Below are 15,919 nucleotides of genomic sequence, written 5' to 3' on the forward strand. Positions count from 1 at the left end.
TTCTATATTAATACAATTAAAAAAAATTTTTTTGTCCATTTTCGAAATTTTAGAATTGCTATCACGTTTAACTAATTGCAATTCAATATGTTTTCCACCTACTTCAATATGAACTTGACCGACAGTAGTAATCGTTCTGTTTCTAAGAATATATATCTCGGATCGGTCTATATTGACAAAAGGAGCCACCATGTGACAGTACCCTTAGTTATGAAGTCGAATGGAAATTGATACCACAAGTAGGTATTAAAACAGACCTAAGCAGTATTGAAATCAAACCGCTTTTAAAAGAGTACCCATTTTATATCGTCCATCCTTTTTACAGTGTAGTATTTTCCCACTATATATATACATATACTTTTTCCTTATAGCATATTTTTCCCCTTTATTTTCATTTTACTATTTTTGTTTTTGAATTGCAATACGTGTACATACAATGGACCAAAACATGGTTTGCAAAAGTACTTTTCCAAGTTTGTATTCGTTTTCGCGGTTTGCTTTTGACCCCATGGAGAAATAGAAAGAAGAAAAAGAAGAAGAAGAAGTGAATGCAGAGGTGTACAAGAGAAGAGACCAAAAGTCGTTTCGAATTTCCGGATATGCCATTCTTACTCACGGAATAAGACTTGTCCCATTGTCTGTTTCCCACGTTATTTCTTTCTTTTTATATTATCTATTTTCCTTTCTTTCTTTTCTTCTTTCTTTAAAGAGGTTTGCATTTTCGCTTCTTGAAATCGTAAACTTCAACAAAATCTAATCCCGCAGTGACCTAACCAAGATGCAGAATTGAATAACCTTCTGGGTATATAAGTCTTAAAAAAGACAAATCGAATTTTTCTTTTCGCTTTTTTTTTCTTCTTCTTATAATTCTCATCACGTAAAAAGGTTACTTTTAAAGTGTGTTCAAATAAGGTCAAGACTCTCTTGACTTTTCAAGTTACATTACTGTTATTAAGTAATTAATCCCTTGTTATTAACTCAAAAAAAAGTTTGTCAATAACTTCTTTTTATTTTAAACTTTAAATTTTGTTTATTCTGTATACGAAAAAGATTTTTGAAATCATATTGAGAATGAAGATAATTAAAAAGTTTTTAATAGTTTTCATAACCTTTCTTTTCTTACAAAAAAAAAAAGAGAGAGAGACTTGAAAGCTCGAGAGAGTGTACTCTAAACTAAATAAAATAGAATAAAGACGGGTAACTAAAGCCGCAACCAAAAGTTGCAAGTAAGGCGCGCAAGAACTTCAACAATTAGCAGCTATACTAAAGCACTAGACTTAGAACAAAGCACATAAGTTTCTAACTTTCACTCAGTAACATAATAATGAAATATTTACTGAGTTATACTACATTGTATATATAAAGTATCATTATAGATCATAAAATAATTATTAAATAATCCCCCAAAATATACTCGTCAAAAAATTTCTTTCATTTAAAAATGTTTACAAATTTTAATAAATTCTTATTTTTTCAGTTGCTCCCCGTGTTATAATAAAGGAACAAATTTTGGGAACACCAATTAATACAAATGTCACTTTAAAATGTGAAATCGAAGGTTTTCCAAAGACAATTAATTTTTGGAAACACAAAACAGTGGATAATTTAGATGGAGTTCTCGTGAGTGGGTAAGTAATTAATATTACTAATTATTCAAACTTTTATTATGATTTAATTTTTAATCTAATTACTTGATTTTTAAAATTGGTTAAAAAAAAGAAAAATTATCATTTCTTTTCCACCGCAGATGAAATTACATTTTTCTAAAGAGATTTTATTCGATGATTATTATTCGCGCGCAATTTAAATTCTGAAGAGTTTTTCTGACCTTTCGCTCGTTTGATTTTATATTCATCTTTTGCAATTTTTTTTTTTTTTTTTTTTTCTATATTCCTTTTTTTGTATGACGGGGAAATTTAATTTGCATATTAATTTTCATCAATCAATTTTTGATTACACACAGAAAAAGATATGAGATTACTGAAAAAATGAATCCAGACGAGGAATGGAAAATAACTACAATATTGAATATAAAAGGAGTACAACCAAAAGATTTAGGTTTATATACCTGTTTAGCATCATCGAGTTTGGGAATTGCCGAATCGTCCATCAGCTTACTCGGTAAGAATTGATTTTAAAAATTTAATTATTTGAATAATATTTTCTTTCAAATACTTTTTTGCCCAATTATTTTTCGCATAAATTTATAAATTATATGTAAACAAAAGTTAACGATAGAAATGTTGATTTTTCAAACGATATATTTTAATTTTTTTTTTTTTTTTTTTTATCTCATTATGTATCTTGAAAACTTTTCTTTGTACAAATTTTCCTGTACAATATATTTCTCAACTAACTTTCTTTCTTTTGTAATTATTCATGAAGAAGCGAAGAATTCTAGAAAGAAGCTTATACTCTCAATCCGTGTTTCTAAAAAACTTTTCAAAGTTCAATTGAAGAGGAAAAATGAAAAATAAAGGGATACAATACACAATATTCCACGGCAACTCTCAGCATTATTTAAATTCCAATCTTGTTTAAATAATGAAAACAAAAGTAACACGAAACTTAATAGCCGCACATTGTTTCAATTAAAAAAATTTTTTTTCCCTTAAAATCGAAAAGAGATTATTGAAAATTTTTTTACAAACTTCGAAAAGTTGTTTATAAGTATAATTTTGTAATGCAACTAAAAAAAATAGAAATTAAATTTTCTACATTAACCTATTTTTTTCGAAATGAATGAAATATTTTAAATATATCTCTTTTTTTTAAATATTGTCAGATTTAAATTAATAAAGCTTTTTGAAATGAAACCAGAATTAAACGAAATATAGAAAAAGTATTATAAATTAATTTAATCATTTAATTAACTTATATGTAATTTTTTAATTAGATATTATATGCAAGATATTTGAAATGATTTCCAGATTGTAAATTAATTAACTTTAATTCAATATTTCTTTCAATCCAAATGGGAATAATGTTAATTTTTCAAAATTTTTTTTAGACATTCATTTTAGAGTTCTAAAAAAGATATATGTATTCACCACAAATTGGGTTTGATTAATTATAAAATTTATTAATTTTTAATTAAATTAGTTGATAATTAAATTACAATTTAATATAGTAAGACAGAATACCGCTTCGAACTTTCATCAATCTAAAAGTAAGGTTTCATAATGTTAAATTTTCAAAAGTTCTACATATTCCGATATATTTAACATACGTTTTAATTACTTGTAAATTAATTTAAAAAAACAGATAATTTAATCATTATTTAATATTATTAATTATTAAATTAATTATATTCTGTATCGTCTGCAGTTTTTGGAAATGTTGTATTTTTTTATTGATAAAAAAAAAAAAATTTGCAAATTAAAATTTGATAAGTGGAATTTGAACTTAAAATTTCTGATACATTTATCAAATAATTTATCGAAAATATGAATATATAAAACAATTTCCTGGGAATAATTTTATAAAACATTTCTTTTCAAGAATAGTGAAATTAAGAGCAAACGAAAAAAAATAATTCTAAAGACACAAATTTTGCTTTTATTTTCAGAAATTCAACCCCATACATTTCCAACAAGAGCGACAATGAACGGAGGGCAACATAGGAATAGACTACCAAATGAGATGGATTCAACAACCCTAAATAGAATATTTCACCAGCTTAGTACACCGGCAATGCAGAAAAGCACTGCAAGATTGGTATCCAATAAGATTTTAACGACCACTATGGATCCTCGTATAGCGTTAACCAAGAACAAGAACGCTCTTAAACATAATGAAGTGCTGAACGTGCAGAGCAACGCCATTGCCATAAACGTGATCAAGCAGATAAGTGCGATTTGTGTGCTGGTTTCTTTTACGCTGCGGTAATTCGAAGCGACGATAAAATTAGAAAACTGCTAGGTACAAGAGCAACGATTTTCCATTTTATAATGCGCCTAACGATGAGAACAACGATCCGCGTCTGTTATATATATATATATATACATACAATGGAAGAGTAAATTCTCTTTTACAATATAAAAAAGGGGGAACAGACTATTGATGGCGCAATCAAGATTTTTTTTAACCCGGCGAAAAAAAAGAAAATTCAATGTTTTTAATATAGACACAGAATTTAGCCGAAATAATATATTTTCTAATCACAAATAATCTTGATGATTTCAATCAATTTGGAAAAAAGTTAAGACACAAAAATAATCCAATTTTGTTTTCACATAGCTTTCCAATTTTTACAGTTGTTGAAAATAAAGAATTAGTGTCTAAAAAACAATGTAATGACTTCATTATTTTTCAAATTCACTTCCAAATATTATAGAAAAAAATAATAATAATAATTAACTCTAATTTTTAAAATCTTTCGTTAATATTATACAATTAAAAATTTTTTTTGTAGTTGCAAATTTTTAAATTGTACAAATTTGGAAAATTTTTAATATTGTTAGGAGAGAAAAAAGTTGTAAATGTCTTTTTTTTCCAAAAAGAAAACTACTTCTTTCTAAAAATAAAAGCAAATGCCAAAGAAAAATTTGCGAATGTTTCTATGAAATATTTGCAATCAATTATTATCACACTTTACTAAAAGTCGACTGAATTGAAAATTTCAAAAAATGCTAATAAAAAAATCAGCCCAAAAAAAATATTATCAAGAAAGAAATCTCTTTCTACATGTACAGATTCCTGCTTAAACTGTTAAGATCGTAGTTAACTTAATAATATATATATATTGTATTTTAAAAATAATTATAGCTACTAGACTGTAATAACTGTTTTTATTATTTCTGTTATTAAACGTTTCAGGGATGTCTTGTCTGTATACAAATTAAAATAATTATTTAAATGTAAAATCTTTTTAATAAAATCAAGAGATGATAAATTTTTTCTTTAATTCCCATAGCCATATATAAAAAAACAAAATTTTTCAGTAGTTTAAATTTAAGTTTCATTTCTCATAAAAAATCATTTTTTCACAGACTTTCTAATTCAAAATTTTTGCACTATACAAACTAATTTCAAAACCATCACTTTATTCCATAAATAATAAAAACAATTTTTTAATTCTTTCCAAATATAAAAAAAAAAAATTTCATTCCATCATTAATTTAAAAAATGAATCATCATAATTAAAAAAACAATAATCTATAAATATATCCAAAACTCGTATGCTCCGAAAAAAAAAATTATTTAAAGTTGCTTGATGAAATTTTTTATAAAAAATAAAAAATAAAAAAAAAGAATATATATATACATAAATGTAAGAAAAAAAAAATGTTTGTGATATTAAGGCTTACGTTCGCTCTTGTCTTCTATCTGACAATATTTTGCAATTAATGAAAAGAAAAATAAAAAAAAAAGTATATAGATAAACTCTCTTTATTTCAAATCAAATGCTGACAAATAATTAGCGTATCAAAGTCTCTAGATTTAAGGAAAGGCAAAAAAAAGATACTTAAATGTGAAATAAATAAATAGCTCTAGAAAAAAGAAAATTCCGATATGTGTATAAGAAAGGTATAATAAATATAAGATTATTGAAAAAAAAAAATTATAAGCAAATTTAATCTCAGAAAAAATGCGATTATGATGCTAATAAAACTGATAAATAGCATATCGACGTAAAATTTCATATCCATAAATAAACACAATACATTGTACTAATTTAGAAAAAAAAATTCGATTAGAAACTTATTATTTTATCGATAATTTTGATACTTTATACAAAAAGAATCAAAATGTATCGAATTTAATTAAGGCTTTAGTATCTAAGAAAAAATAAACCTAAATTCGATTTGTAATGAAATACAATTTGAATAAAAGAAAAATAAAAAAATAATAATATTAATTATAGCGCATTTCAAGAAGATAATACAATATTGTATAGAAAACGAAATAATACTAAAAGTGGTTAAATTTAAGTCCTGCTAGCTCCATTTGAATCGGATGTAGATTAGTGAGAAAATAGTTATGAATAGGCTGGTAAAAGACGAAACTATTTACTGGCAAAAAAAAAGTAAATTGCGAGGATTTAAAAACACATTTTTTAAAAGTTCGACTAGTAAGTGACGTTAGCTCCTTTTTTTCCTCAAAATCTGAATTTAAAAATTTATATACTTGAAAAATAAATTTTCAGTTTCACACCTATTTCCTAATTAAGCGAATTAATCAATAAAATGTTAATTTTTTTTTCAAAAAACAAGGCCTATTACATTTTTCTAAACCTGACACATAATTTATAGTCCAAAATTAGAAAGAAAATTTTTAATTCCATTTGAAAAAAAATCCTGAGAGAAAAAAGAAATTGTTAAAATATATTGGAACTGTTTAGATAGAATATCATTAAAATTAATAATGATTAATAGCTAGTTTAAGGAATTTTCTTTTCAATAATAAACAAATGCGTTTAAAAGTGAAAAAAATCGCATTTTATTAAGTTTTATTCAATAAGGACTAGATTTAATTTTTAGATAAGATAATTTTTTTCTAGGTACGATAATTTCCTATAGATAGATAATAATTTTCTATTAAAAAAAAAAAAAAATGGAAAATTTTCTCTTTAGAATTTAAGTAACAGCATCGTGTGGATTACTGTCTTTTCAAAAAAAAAAGAAAAAAGAAAAAAAAATGCAGGGAATGATGTTATGATAAGTGTAATTGACTACAGTATTGAACGATGCTCAATATTATTACTATTATTACAATAATGATTATATTTAAAGACGTTGTTGTTTATAGAAAAATATATATATTGTGAGAATAAGCTGAGAATAAAAAAAAAAAAAAAAAAAGAATGTGCTCAAAATTGGACAATTATATATAAGTATAGCTTCGCTATCTTAACGTGTTGACAAATAATGTATATCGTGTAACTAGCATTATTGTTTTGTTTTCATAGACCTACTTTAAGCTTACATAAGTGTATTTTTTATGTATATTCCAGTCGAAGGAACAAATACAAAATGTTTGTCATACGAACGTAATTCTCACATTTTTCATTTTTTTGTGGACATTACCTTTATCGCGTCTCTAAATACACACAGATGGTCCAACTTTGGTCGATTTAAAATGTTATATATATTTGTTTTTTTTTTACAACCATCCTATTCCTCTCAAGACCAAAACAATATACTGAAAGCCATGAAGAGACAGCATAATGCAACATAAGGACTCTTTCGCTCCCCAATCCTGGCACACTTCCAGAAGATCCCCAGGAATCTAGCGACGACACAATCATTTAAAAACGGTTCTTTGACAAAAAAAAAGAAAACGAGAAACAGAAAAAATAAAAGAGAAAATGAATATTTCAGAAAAAGCTTTTACCCCTCTCTTTTTTTTTGGTACTAACCCAACTTTATTCCTATCCAGCAAACTGGGCACTATAGATCGAATATACGCACACGTACAAATTAGCAGCAGAATTACTGTCAGCAGACTCTGGAAATTAAATAGGGCAGACTACCCATGGAAAAGAAAGAGAATTAAAATTCGTCTTAAATAATCTTTGTTTTCAGTAATAATGATAAACTTTTGTTTTGACAATAAATTGGATTATTATAAAATTATTCAATTTCAATTATTATTATTATTATACAATTGGATTATTTATTAAATTTTCGATAAAATAAAAATTACGTTCAAAAAACATTCAAGCAATAATTATTTAAAAATACAATAGATTTTCATTTTTAAAAAATCAATGAACTTCAACCTAATAATTAGCATTATTATTATAATTTGTTCTGATTTGACATTTCTTTAAAAACATTTGAGGTTATGTAATCAAAAATAAATTAACATTGTAAAATTCAAATTTTAAAAAACTGATAAACTATCTTTTGAAATAAATTTTCATTTCCTGATTCAATGGAATTTAAAAACAAATAATTACAATAACAAAAATATACTTTTTAAAATTTTTGAGGTTATATCTACATCAGTGACAAAACAAAATTTTATCATCATTACTAAAAAGATAAAAGTAACAAATTTAAGTTTTCCGACTCACCATTGCATTAGACAAACAATTCTATATCGAATCAACTAATCAGTTAAGTAAAACTGATTTAAATAAATGTTTCACATGCAAAAAACGTCGACAATGTTGACGTGTCGGAAGACAATGAGCAACAATGGACGCAGCCATCTTGAATTTTAGAAAAGGCGAGTTCACATAAATGGAGTTTGCGCAGAGACATAATTATCATCGACCAATGAGAAAACGGCGCGTAATTTAAATATCACAACAAATATTTTTTGTTATTTTAACCAAATTTTCTAAACTTCTTCTCAAAAACAATAGAATATTTTAATTACATGTAAAAAAAACTAATTTCTATCAAATAATTATCCTAAATTTTTTTTAATTTTTCCCAATATTTTCAAATAACCAATGTATTTCTATTGATGTCTTATAAAATAAGAAACACCCACGATTCAAGTGCGCAAAATCTCTTTAAACGCGTTTGACAGCGCATTGGAATTCCGACAACTCGGCGATTGTCGTGAAAATGACAACGATGTTCAAATTTGGATAAATAACATTAAATAATTAAGTCTTTTTTTTTAAAAAAAAATCGCGGTTTCTTTGAAACCTGTGACTGTACGTCACACTATCATTAAAAGCGCTTTTGTGTGAAAGAATGCGGAACGTATAAGAAGTAGAAAAAAAAACTCAACATCGTGATTCACAGGACGAATTCTCTCGTCAGCGTGTGAGCAGTGGTAAAATGGCTGCGGGAAACGTCAATACATTTTCCATTGATAAACGACTCTCGTTTTGTAAATAAGTCCAACGAAATCGTCATCATATTGGTAAATGTTGTGTCAGTGATTTACAAAAAAATTTCAATAGACATCATTATTTTGAAGCATATGCAACGAGAATGGCAGAATTTGTACGAGGAGGACCCAGCGTGTCAAACAGTGTTAAGGTATATGTTTATATATTGTTTTGTTATTCTTATATATATGTATATATATATATATAGTATATTAAAACCGGACGTTTCCAACATTCTCCAATTCTTATCAAGAAAAAAAATCCCTTCTCACAGATAAATGGAAAACAAAGGAAAGAGAATGATATTTATTCTCCAAGACTTTAAATATAACAAACGCGACAATAAAAAAAAAAAGAAAATAGACAATATGACGCTCTTCTTTTTTTTCAATTAAAATTCATTCCAATTGTTTACAAATTATCGAAAAATACAATTTTTTGTTATTATTTTTCTTTCGATCACTGGATTTTTTTAAAGAGAAAGTAGACAAACACAGAAAACAGAACTGTAATTTTCCCATATACGCAAATCTTTAATTTAATTGTTCTTTTATAATTATGGGAAGAAAAAAAAGAACCGTAATTAACTAACTGGAGCCTTTGCTATATAATGTCGAGAGAGATAACTACATATTATTCGTTTGATAATACTTTAATTTTTATACAGGAATTTTATTTTCAAAAATTAATTTATATTTAATTTTTTATTTTTAAATTAATACATATTAATTTGTATTAGAATACAGAAATAGTAATATGGATCTTATTTTTAATAGGAATCTTTAATATATTCAATTTTTTTTATAAATTATAAAGAATACATTTACTTTTTTAATTATTGAAAAAAAATTTCCTGCATAAAAATACTGAATACTTTTTTTTACGTGAAAAACAGATTGATCACAATAGTAAGGGAGGATCACCCAGTACCGGAAGTGAAGATGGAGGTCCTAATGAATCCCTAAATGCGGAAAACGAATTTGATCCATTTTTAGAAAATATACCAGATGATCCTCCAGACACGGAAGAGCCAGATAGTGGAAACAACACACTTTTAACTGCTCCCCCAGAAAACCAGTAAGTTTTTTTTTATAATAATTAATTAAATAAATAAAAAACGAGAATTTTTTTCAATTAAAGAAATTTTATCCCACTAATGAGAAATTTCAGCACTTTACTTGAAATTTTATTAATTATATAAAGAATTATTCTCAACAGAATAAAAACAATAATAATGTGAAAATAAATTAATTTTTCCCACAGATGGTATCATGGACGATTGGATAGGTTCACTGCCGAGGAAAGATTGTGGGACGCGAGTAAAATGGGAACATATTTAGTTCGTGAGAGTGACAGAAAGCCCGGTAGTTATGTTCTTTCATACCTGGGACGTACGGGAATTAATCATTTTCGAATTACAGCTGTTTGCGGTGATTACTATATCGGTAAGTAGAAAAAAAAGAAGACTTGCAATGAAAATGTGAATGAGATTATTTTTTTTTGCCTAACACTGTTTTTCAATTGATTATTGCAGGCGGTCGTCAATTTAATAGCCTTTCAGACCTTGTTGCCTATTATACCCATTGTTCAGATCTGTTGAAAAGAGAACGCCTTATACATCCAACACCACCACCTGAGCCTGTCAATGATAAGAAACGAATTGTCGCAATATTGCCCTACACTAAAATGCCTGATACTGATGAACTTAGCTTTCAAAAGGGTGATATTTTTTTCGTTCACAACGATATGGGTGATGGATGGCTTTGGGTCACTGCCCATAGAACTGGCGAGCAAGGCCTAATTTTTCGTGAACTTGTCGAGGATTTAGATGATTCAATTGATCCAAATACTGTATTCTCATGGTTTCATCCAAATGTCACGAAAAGCGAGGCTGTCGATATGTTAGTCAAAGCAGGACCCGGCAGTTTTCTAGTCAGTAATTTGGAAAATTTTTCAAAAATGAAAATAATTATTTATCCAAATTATTTTTCAAATTTTGAATATAATTTTTTTTTTATTCAAATATTTTGATATTTTTCAAATTAAAATAAAAAACAAAATTTTAATTAATTTGCAAACTTCAGGTATATAAATTGTTTTATGAAAATTAATTTATAAAAAGGAAGATGAAAAGTAAAAACTAGATTTTTTTTTTTTTGATAGGTCAGACCTTCAGACAATAGCCCTGGCGATTATTCTCTTTTCTTCCATATCAATAATCAAATTCAAAGATTCAGAATTGAAAAGAAAGGTGTACGTTATTTGATGGGCGGTCGAACTTTCGAATGTCTAGACGCTGTTATAAACAGGTAAATAATTTCTATCCTAATTTTTCCGATTTTTGGAAACTGAAAAAAACTTTTGCATTTTTTCCTTGAAAATTGTGGGAAAAATGTAACAAAAAATGAAAACAAATTTCTTTCGTCGTGTAATAATTTTTTTTTTTCAACTTTATATAGATATCGAAAGGAGCAGATAGTGGAAGGTCACACATTAGTTCAAGCGATGGTGACGGAACCCGATGGCAGTGTTCGTGTTAATAGAGAAGTGCAACACGCCGAGAAAATATACGCAACCTTACGAGAGTGTCGAGAACAATCTGGAGCAAAGAAAAATAAGGGAATTAAAATGCAAGGTTATTTAGAGAAGAAATCAGAGAAAAATAAAAAATGGAAGGCATTGTATTTTGTACTTCTCGTTGATGCTACCGATACTCATTTATATTTATACGATAATCCTAAACGAACAAAGCCAAAGGGCCTCATTGATTTAAGCTGCGCTTATTTATATCAGGCAAGTTTTATTCTACATCTTCAAACAAATAAATGAAAAAAAATGGAATTGAATAGACAATTTTTTTTCAGGTTCATGAGAGTGTTTTCGATAGACCTCACTGCTTTCAATTGGTAGAGCGAGCTCTTCCCTGTTTAGCAACGATAACATATTTGGCAGCACCAAATTCTGAAAACGCATCAGACTGGATCAATGCTTTAAAACCATTGTGTGTTTCACAATTAACACGTGCGCCAAAAGTCGCTCGTTTACGTGAATTGCGCTCATTGCATTTACACATTCTTGACGCACATCGACTTCCATATAAATTGGTGCCGAATCCATTTATTATTGTAGCTTTAAATAATGTTAAAGTTGCCCGCACAAAAGTTAAGACTGGATTACATCCCCTTTGGGATGAAGAATTTATACTCGAGTACGTAAATTAAATTTAAATTTATTATTTGACTGCCAATGGAATATTTTTTGAGAAGAAGAAATTATTTTAATACTTCAAATTATTTTACAGAGATGTACCACCGGATGTGATGTCATTTTCTCTAACATTATACAATAAAGGAAAACGAAGTAAAGATACCGAGGTGGCTGAACTGACAGTCGATCTATCAAGTCTGACTAATGGAGAAGAAATGGATGAGTGGTATCCATTATCTGGCGTTACACCACTTGGAGAATGGGGAGCGTTACGTTTGCGTTTAAGGTAATAATCTCTCTAAAAATTGTTGAATATTTTGTCAAAACGATAATAATTTATCATAACATGATGAAAAATAAGAGGATCTAATGCAAAAAAAATTTTTCTAGATACCGACACGATTTGGCAATGCCACCAGAAGAATACAGTCCATTGCAACAATTGTTACTGGATCCGGAATTACACGTTGTCAGGGCATTAGCTGATGTTTGTCATTTGGATCGTGTTCCATTGGCAAATAGTCTTCTCAGAATATTTAGGTAGTTTTCGAATTTCAAAAATAATTTTAAAATAATTTTTTTCTTAAATTTAAAATGCTAAATTTAATTAAATTTTTTTTATAGGCACGACAGAAAAGAAGCCGATCTTCTCAAGTCTTTAAATCAGGCAGAAGTAAGTAATTTTATCAAATTGGAACATGAATTGAATAATTTTCAATTTATTTTTTTGCAGGTCGATAAAGAAGACGAAACACCAACACTATTTAGAGCTGCAAGCCTTACGACAACATTGATGGATCTTTATATGAAATCAGTGTGTACGTCATTCTTAAAAGCTGCTCTACGTGACACAATAGTCAAATTAATCGAAAGTAAACAAAGCTGTGAATTAAATCCTACAAAAATGGACTCGCCAGAAGACGCTTGCAATAATGCTGAATTTTTATTACAAGTACGTCGTTACTTTTTTTTTTAAATTTTCAAAAATTATTTCAATGAAAAACTAATTTTTTTTTATTGCATAGGTTTTGGATGAAGTAACTTTGAGCATTTTTACAAGCCCTGATGCATGTCCTAAAACATTAAGGTACATTTGCGGTTGTTTACAAAGAGCAGTAGTTTCAAAATGGCCTCACGAAAGATTGGTCAGAACAAGAGTCGTTAGCGGTTTTATATTTTTACGTTTATTGTGTCCAGCAATTTTAAATCCAAGATCTTTTAATCTTATCGCTGAACCACCACCGCCTGCTGCTGCACGGTAATAAAAAAAAAATAATAAAATTTTTTAACTGCATTAAATAATTAAAATAATTTTCAAATATTCATTTTAAACAGATCCTTGGTTATGGTTGCAAAATGTCTACAAAATTTGGCAAATTTAGTCGAATTCGGTGGTAAAGAACCGTATATGGAAGTTGTTAATCCATTTATTCTTAAAAACAAAGAAAGAATGGTCGTATTTTTAGATCAATTATCTGTAAGTATTTTCAAATTGTTTTTTAATAATAAATTTTTTAAATAAAAATATAATTTGAAATTCTTTTTTTAACTGTTACAGAATATTACGGAGAAACCAGATTCTGAGGGCACAGATCCAAGAGGAAAATGTGGTTCTGACACGGCAAGAGATTTGGCAACTTTGCATCATATTTGTGTATCACATTTAAAAGAGCTACAAGCTTTGTCAAAAACTCAGGTATTGTTATCACTATTTTTTAAAAAAAAAATTACAAAGATGAATGTAATTTACAGTGATATATTTAGAAATATTCTAGAAACAAATCAATTTTAATAAACGAATGTTGAATTTATTACAGCCCACAATCAAACAATTGGTAACTGTGACGGAAATGTTGAGCAAACACAAACAGAAATATATGGAAATGATACGGTAGTGCTGAAGCCATAAACCATCGATAAAATGCCAAAACGCGACAAAATAGTTAACAAATCAATATCGACAAGTTAAACATAGTAGTATTTAATGATAAATATGATTAATTGGTTTAACTAAAATTTTAACAGACTGACGTGCCATATATTATTGTATACACACAAGCCTACATTTACTATTTACTTATGTAATTAGAATTTAGTTTATACATTATATAGCAAAAGTAACATAACAGTGATATAGCAATTATTATATAGGCATATGACAATTTTATATTCACTTAGGTGCTCGAAAATAAATATATATAAATCGAAATAAGTTCCTAATTTAATCGATCCACCCATTAAAATTATCCTAATATTCCTATTAACTTGAGATTTTAAAAAATATTAATTTTAATTAACAAATATATTTATAATAAATAATTAAAATTTTTTTAAATTTAATTGCAAAATTAAATTAGTTTAAAATTTTTAAATTGCATTTCGTATAAATAGTTTCCGAGAATTCAAGCTTATTACCTGAGCATCGGAAACGTTTGTAAACAAAAAGGGAGAAAGTAATTTTAGGGGGCAGGGGATTAGACAAATGTATCACACCATTGCAGAAAAACACCTTTAAGATAATAAAATGTAAACAAATTATATTAATCAGAATTTAACAAAATTTACTCACTTTTGTTTGATTGCCACCATGTTGTCCAATCCAGACTGGGGTGATATTAATTCCATAATATAGAGCAGATTGATGTTAATCCTGTTGCACTCACTAATCACAAATGTAAACACTAATGACCTTCAAGTATATCACTTCGGATATATTTCACTATGAATTTTATAAGACACTTATTTCTTTTATTTATCACAAATTAATCACTTTTCTTTATTTCACATAATGTAATTTCACTCGAAATAATTGATGAATTAATTATTAATTCTAATCGTAAACACTAGAAGACACGGTACAACTATGAAACTTTAAGAAAAGTGGGGAGAAGAAATACCCCGAAATTGCTCTACTTCGTCTGTGATTGGTCGAAAATGTCTACGGTGTCGTGGAGCAGGTGTAATTGAGAATTAGTAACTTGCCACAATAAAGTACCGATCATATGATGTATATATGTATATATATCACATAATTATATTTAAATATTTATTATATATTTATATATATATATATATACTTCGTTTATATTAAATTATACTAATCACAAAATATATCACAGATTCTAAAAAACGTTACTTGAATTACGTTCACACAAATTCAAACTCAATTGAAAACCTGCTCCTCGCTCCGTAGTTGGTCGAAAAATTCTACGGTGTCGCGGAACACATTAGTTGAGAATTAGTGAAGAATTTCTTTTGATAGTTATTAATTATCACTTAATTATTTGATCCATCCTTCTTTTTTGAGAGTCTTTTATTGAAATCTAACCGACTGAGTATAAAAAACCACGATTCAAATTAATTAATTGTGAAATAATTGTCTCAAGTCCACTTTGTGCGCCAATTTACCATCTTGCTGTTTCTTCACATTAAAACCGATAATTTCACGAAAAACGTTTACTTTTTCGGCACTCCCGATATAAAAATACGAAAACCTACACGAAATTGATTATTAAAATTCGCACTTTAACTTTAATTACTTGAAAATAATTTAGAAAATTGAAAAATTCTAACAAACGACACGGAAAACGACCGCACATAGCTGCACTCTACAGTGCACTGTAGTTACCAACCTGCTTCTTGCTTGTGATTGGTCGAAAATTCTACGGTGTTGCGAAACACGTTAGCTGAGAATTAGTGAAGAATTAGTTGACCGTTATTAATTTTAACTCGATATATTTTTATTAAATTAATTATTTAGTCCATCTTTTTTTTGGAAGAGTCCATTATTGAAAATTAATCGATCGACTAGGAAAAAACCCGGTTTAAATTAATTAATTTTGGTTTATAATTGTCGCGAATCCTCTTTGTGCACTAATTTACCGCCTAATTGTTTCTTTACATTATAGAACCGATAAT

General features: G+C 27.5%; 3 protein-coding genes across 5 annotated transcripts in view; 2 read left to right on the forward strand and 1 right to left on the reverse strand.

The window, feature by feature from the left end:
• LOC127282074 (lachesin-like) overlaps nucleotides 1-4,894 on the forward strand; it is a 121,634-nt gene extending 116,740 nt beyond the window's left edge. For all 3 annotated transcript variants that reach the window (XM_051306157.1, XM_051306156.1, XM_051306155.1), the window contains exons 7-9: nucleotides 1,478-1,628; nucleotides 1,964-2,121; nucleotides 3,569-4,894. In XM_051306157.1, coding sequence (XP_051162114.1) covers nucleotides 1,478-1,628; nucleotides 1,964-2,121; nucleotides 3,569-3,888 — 629 coding nt within the window. In that variant the 3' untranslated portion in view covers nucleotides 3,889-4,894. The remainder of the gene's footprint in view (nucleotides 1-1,477; nucleotides 1,629-1,963; nucleotides 2,122-3,568) is intronic.
• Nucleotides 4,895-6,649: 1,755 nt separating this feature from the next.
• LOC127282080 (protein kish-A) lies at nucleotides 6,650-8,175 on the reverse strand. The gene is made up of 3 exons (XM_051306166.1): nucleotides 8,021-8,175; nucleotides 7,361-7,470; nucleotides 6,650-7,230 (listed from the first exon to the last, which is right to left on the reverse strand). The coding sequence occupies exons 1-3, from the start codon at nucleotides 8,021-8,023 to the stop codon at nucleotides 7,125-7,127; spliced, it is 219 nt and encodes a 72-aa protein (XP_051162123.1). The 5' UTR covers nucleotides 8,024-8,175; the 3' UTR covers nucleotides 6,650-7,124.
• Nucleotides 8,176-8,478: 303 nt separating this feature from the next.
• LOC127282068 (ras GTPase-activating protein 1) lies at nucleotides 8,479-14,213 on the forward strand. Its single transcript, XM_051306142.1, has 15 exons — nucleotides 8,479-8,945; nucleotides 9,690-9,871; nucleotides 10,058-10,239; nucleotides 10,329-10,726; nucleotides 10,958-11,103; nucleotides 11,254-11,587; nucleotides 11,659-12,002; nucleotides 12,096-12,287; nucleotides 12,392-12,541; nucleotides 12,626-12,674; nucleotides 12,735-12,953; nucleotides 13,027-13,259; nucleotides 13,337-13,478; nucleotides 13,560-13,697; nucleotides 13,819-14,213. The coding sequence occupies exons 1-15, from the start codon at nucleotides 8,898-8,900 to the stop codon at nucleotides 13,894-13,896; spliced, it is 2,835 nt and encodes a 944-aa protein (XP_051162099.1). The 5' UTR covers nucleotides 8,479-8,897; the 3' UTR covers nucleotides 13,897-14,213.
• The last annotated feature ends 1,706 nt before the right edge of the window (nucleotides 14,214-15,919 follow it).

This window comes from Leptopilina boulardi, unplaced genomic scaffold (assembly GCF_019393585.1).
Source record: "Leptopilina boulardi isolate dan_hultmark-lab unplaced genomic scaffold, ZJU_Lbou_2.1 LbouV2_278, whole genome shotgun sequence".
In the NCBI taxonomy this organism is placed as follows: Eukaryota; Metazoa; Arthropoda; class Insecta; order Hymenoptera; family Figitidae; genus Leptopilina; species Leptopilina boulardi.

Coding starts and splice junctions, on each gene's coding strand:
- LOC127282080 (XM_051306166.1), bottom strand. Junction 7,231..7,360: donor CTGGATAGGAATAAAGTTGG/GTTAGTACCAAA, acceptor TGTCGTCGCTAG/ATTCCTGGGGATCTTCTGGA.
- LOC127282068 (XM_051306142.1), top strand. CDS start 8,898: ATGGCAGAATTTGTACGAGGAGGACCCAGCGTGTCAAACAGTGTTAAG. Junction 9,872..10,057: donor ACTGCTCCCCCAGAAAACCA/GTAAGTTTTTTT, acceptor TTTTTCCCACAG/ATGGTATCATGGACGATTGG. Junction 12,675..12,734: donor AGTCTTTAAATCAGGCAGAA/GTAAGTAATTTT, acceptor ATTTTTTTGCAG/GTCGATAAAGAAGACGAAAC.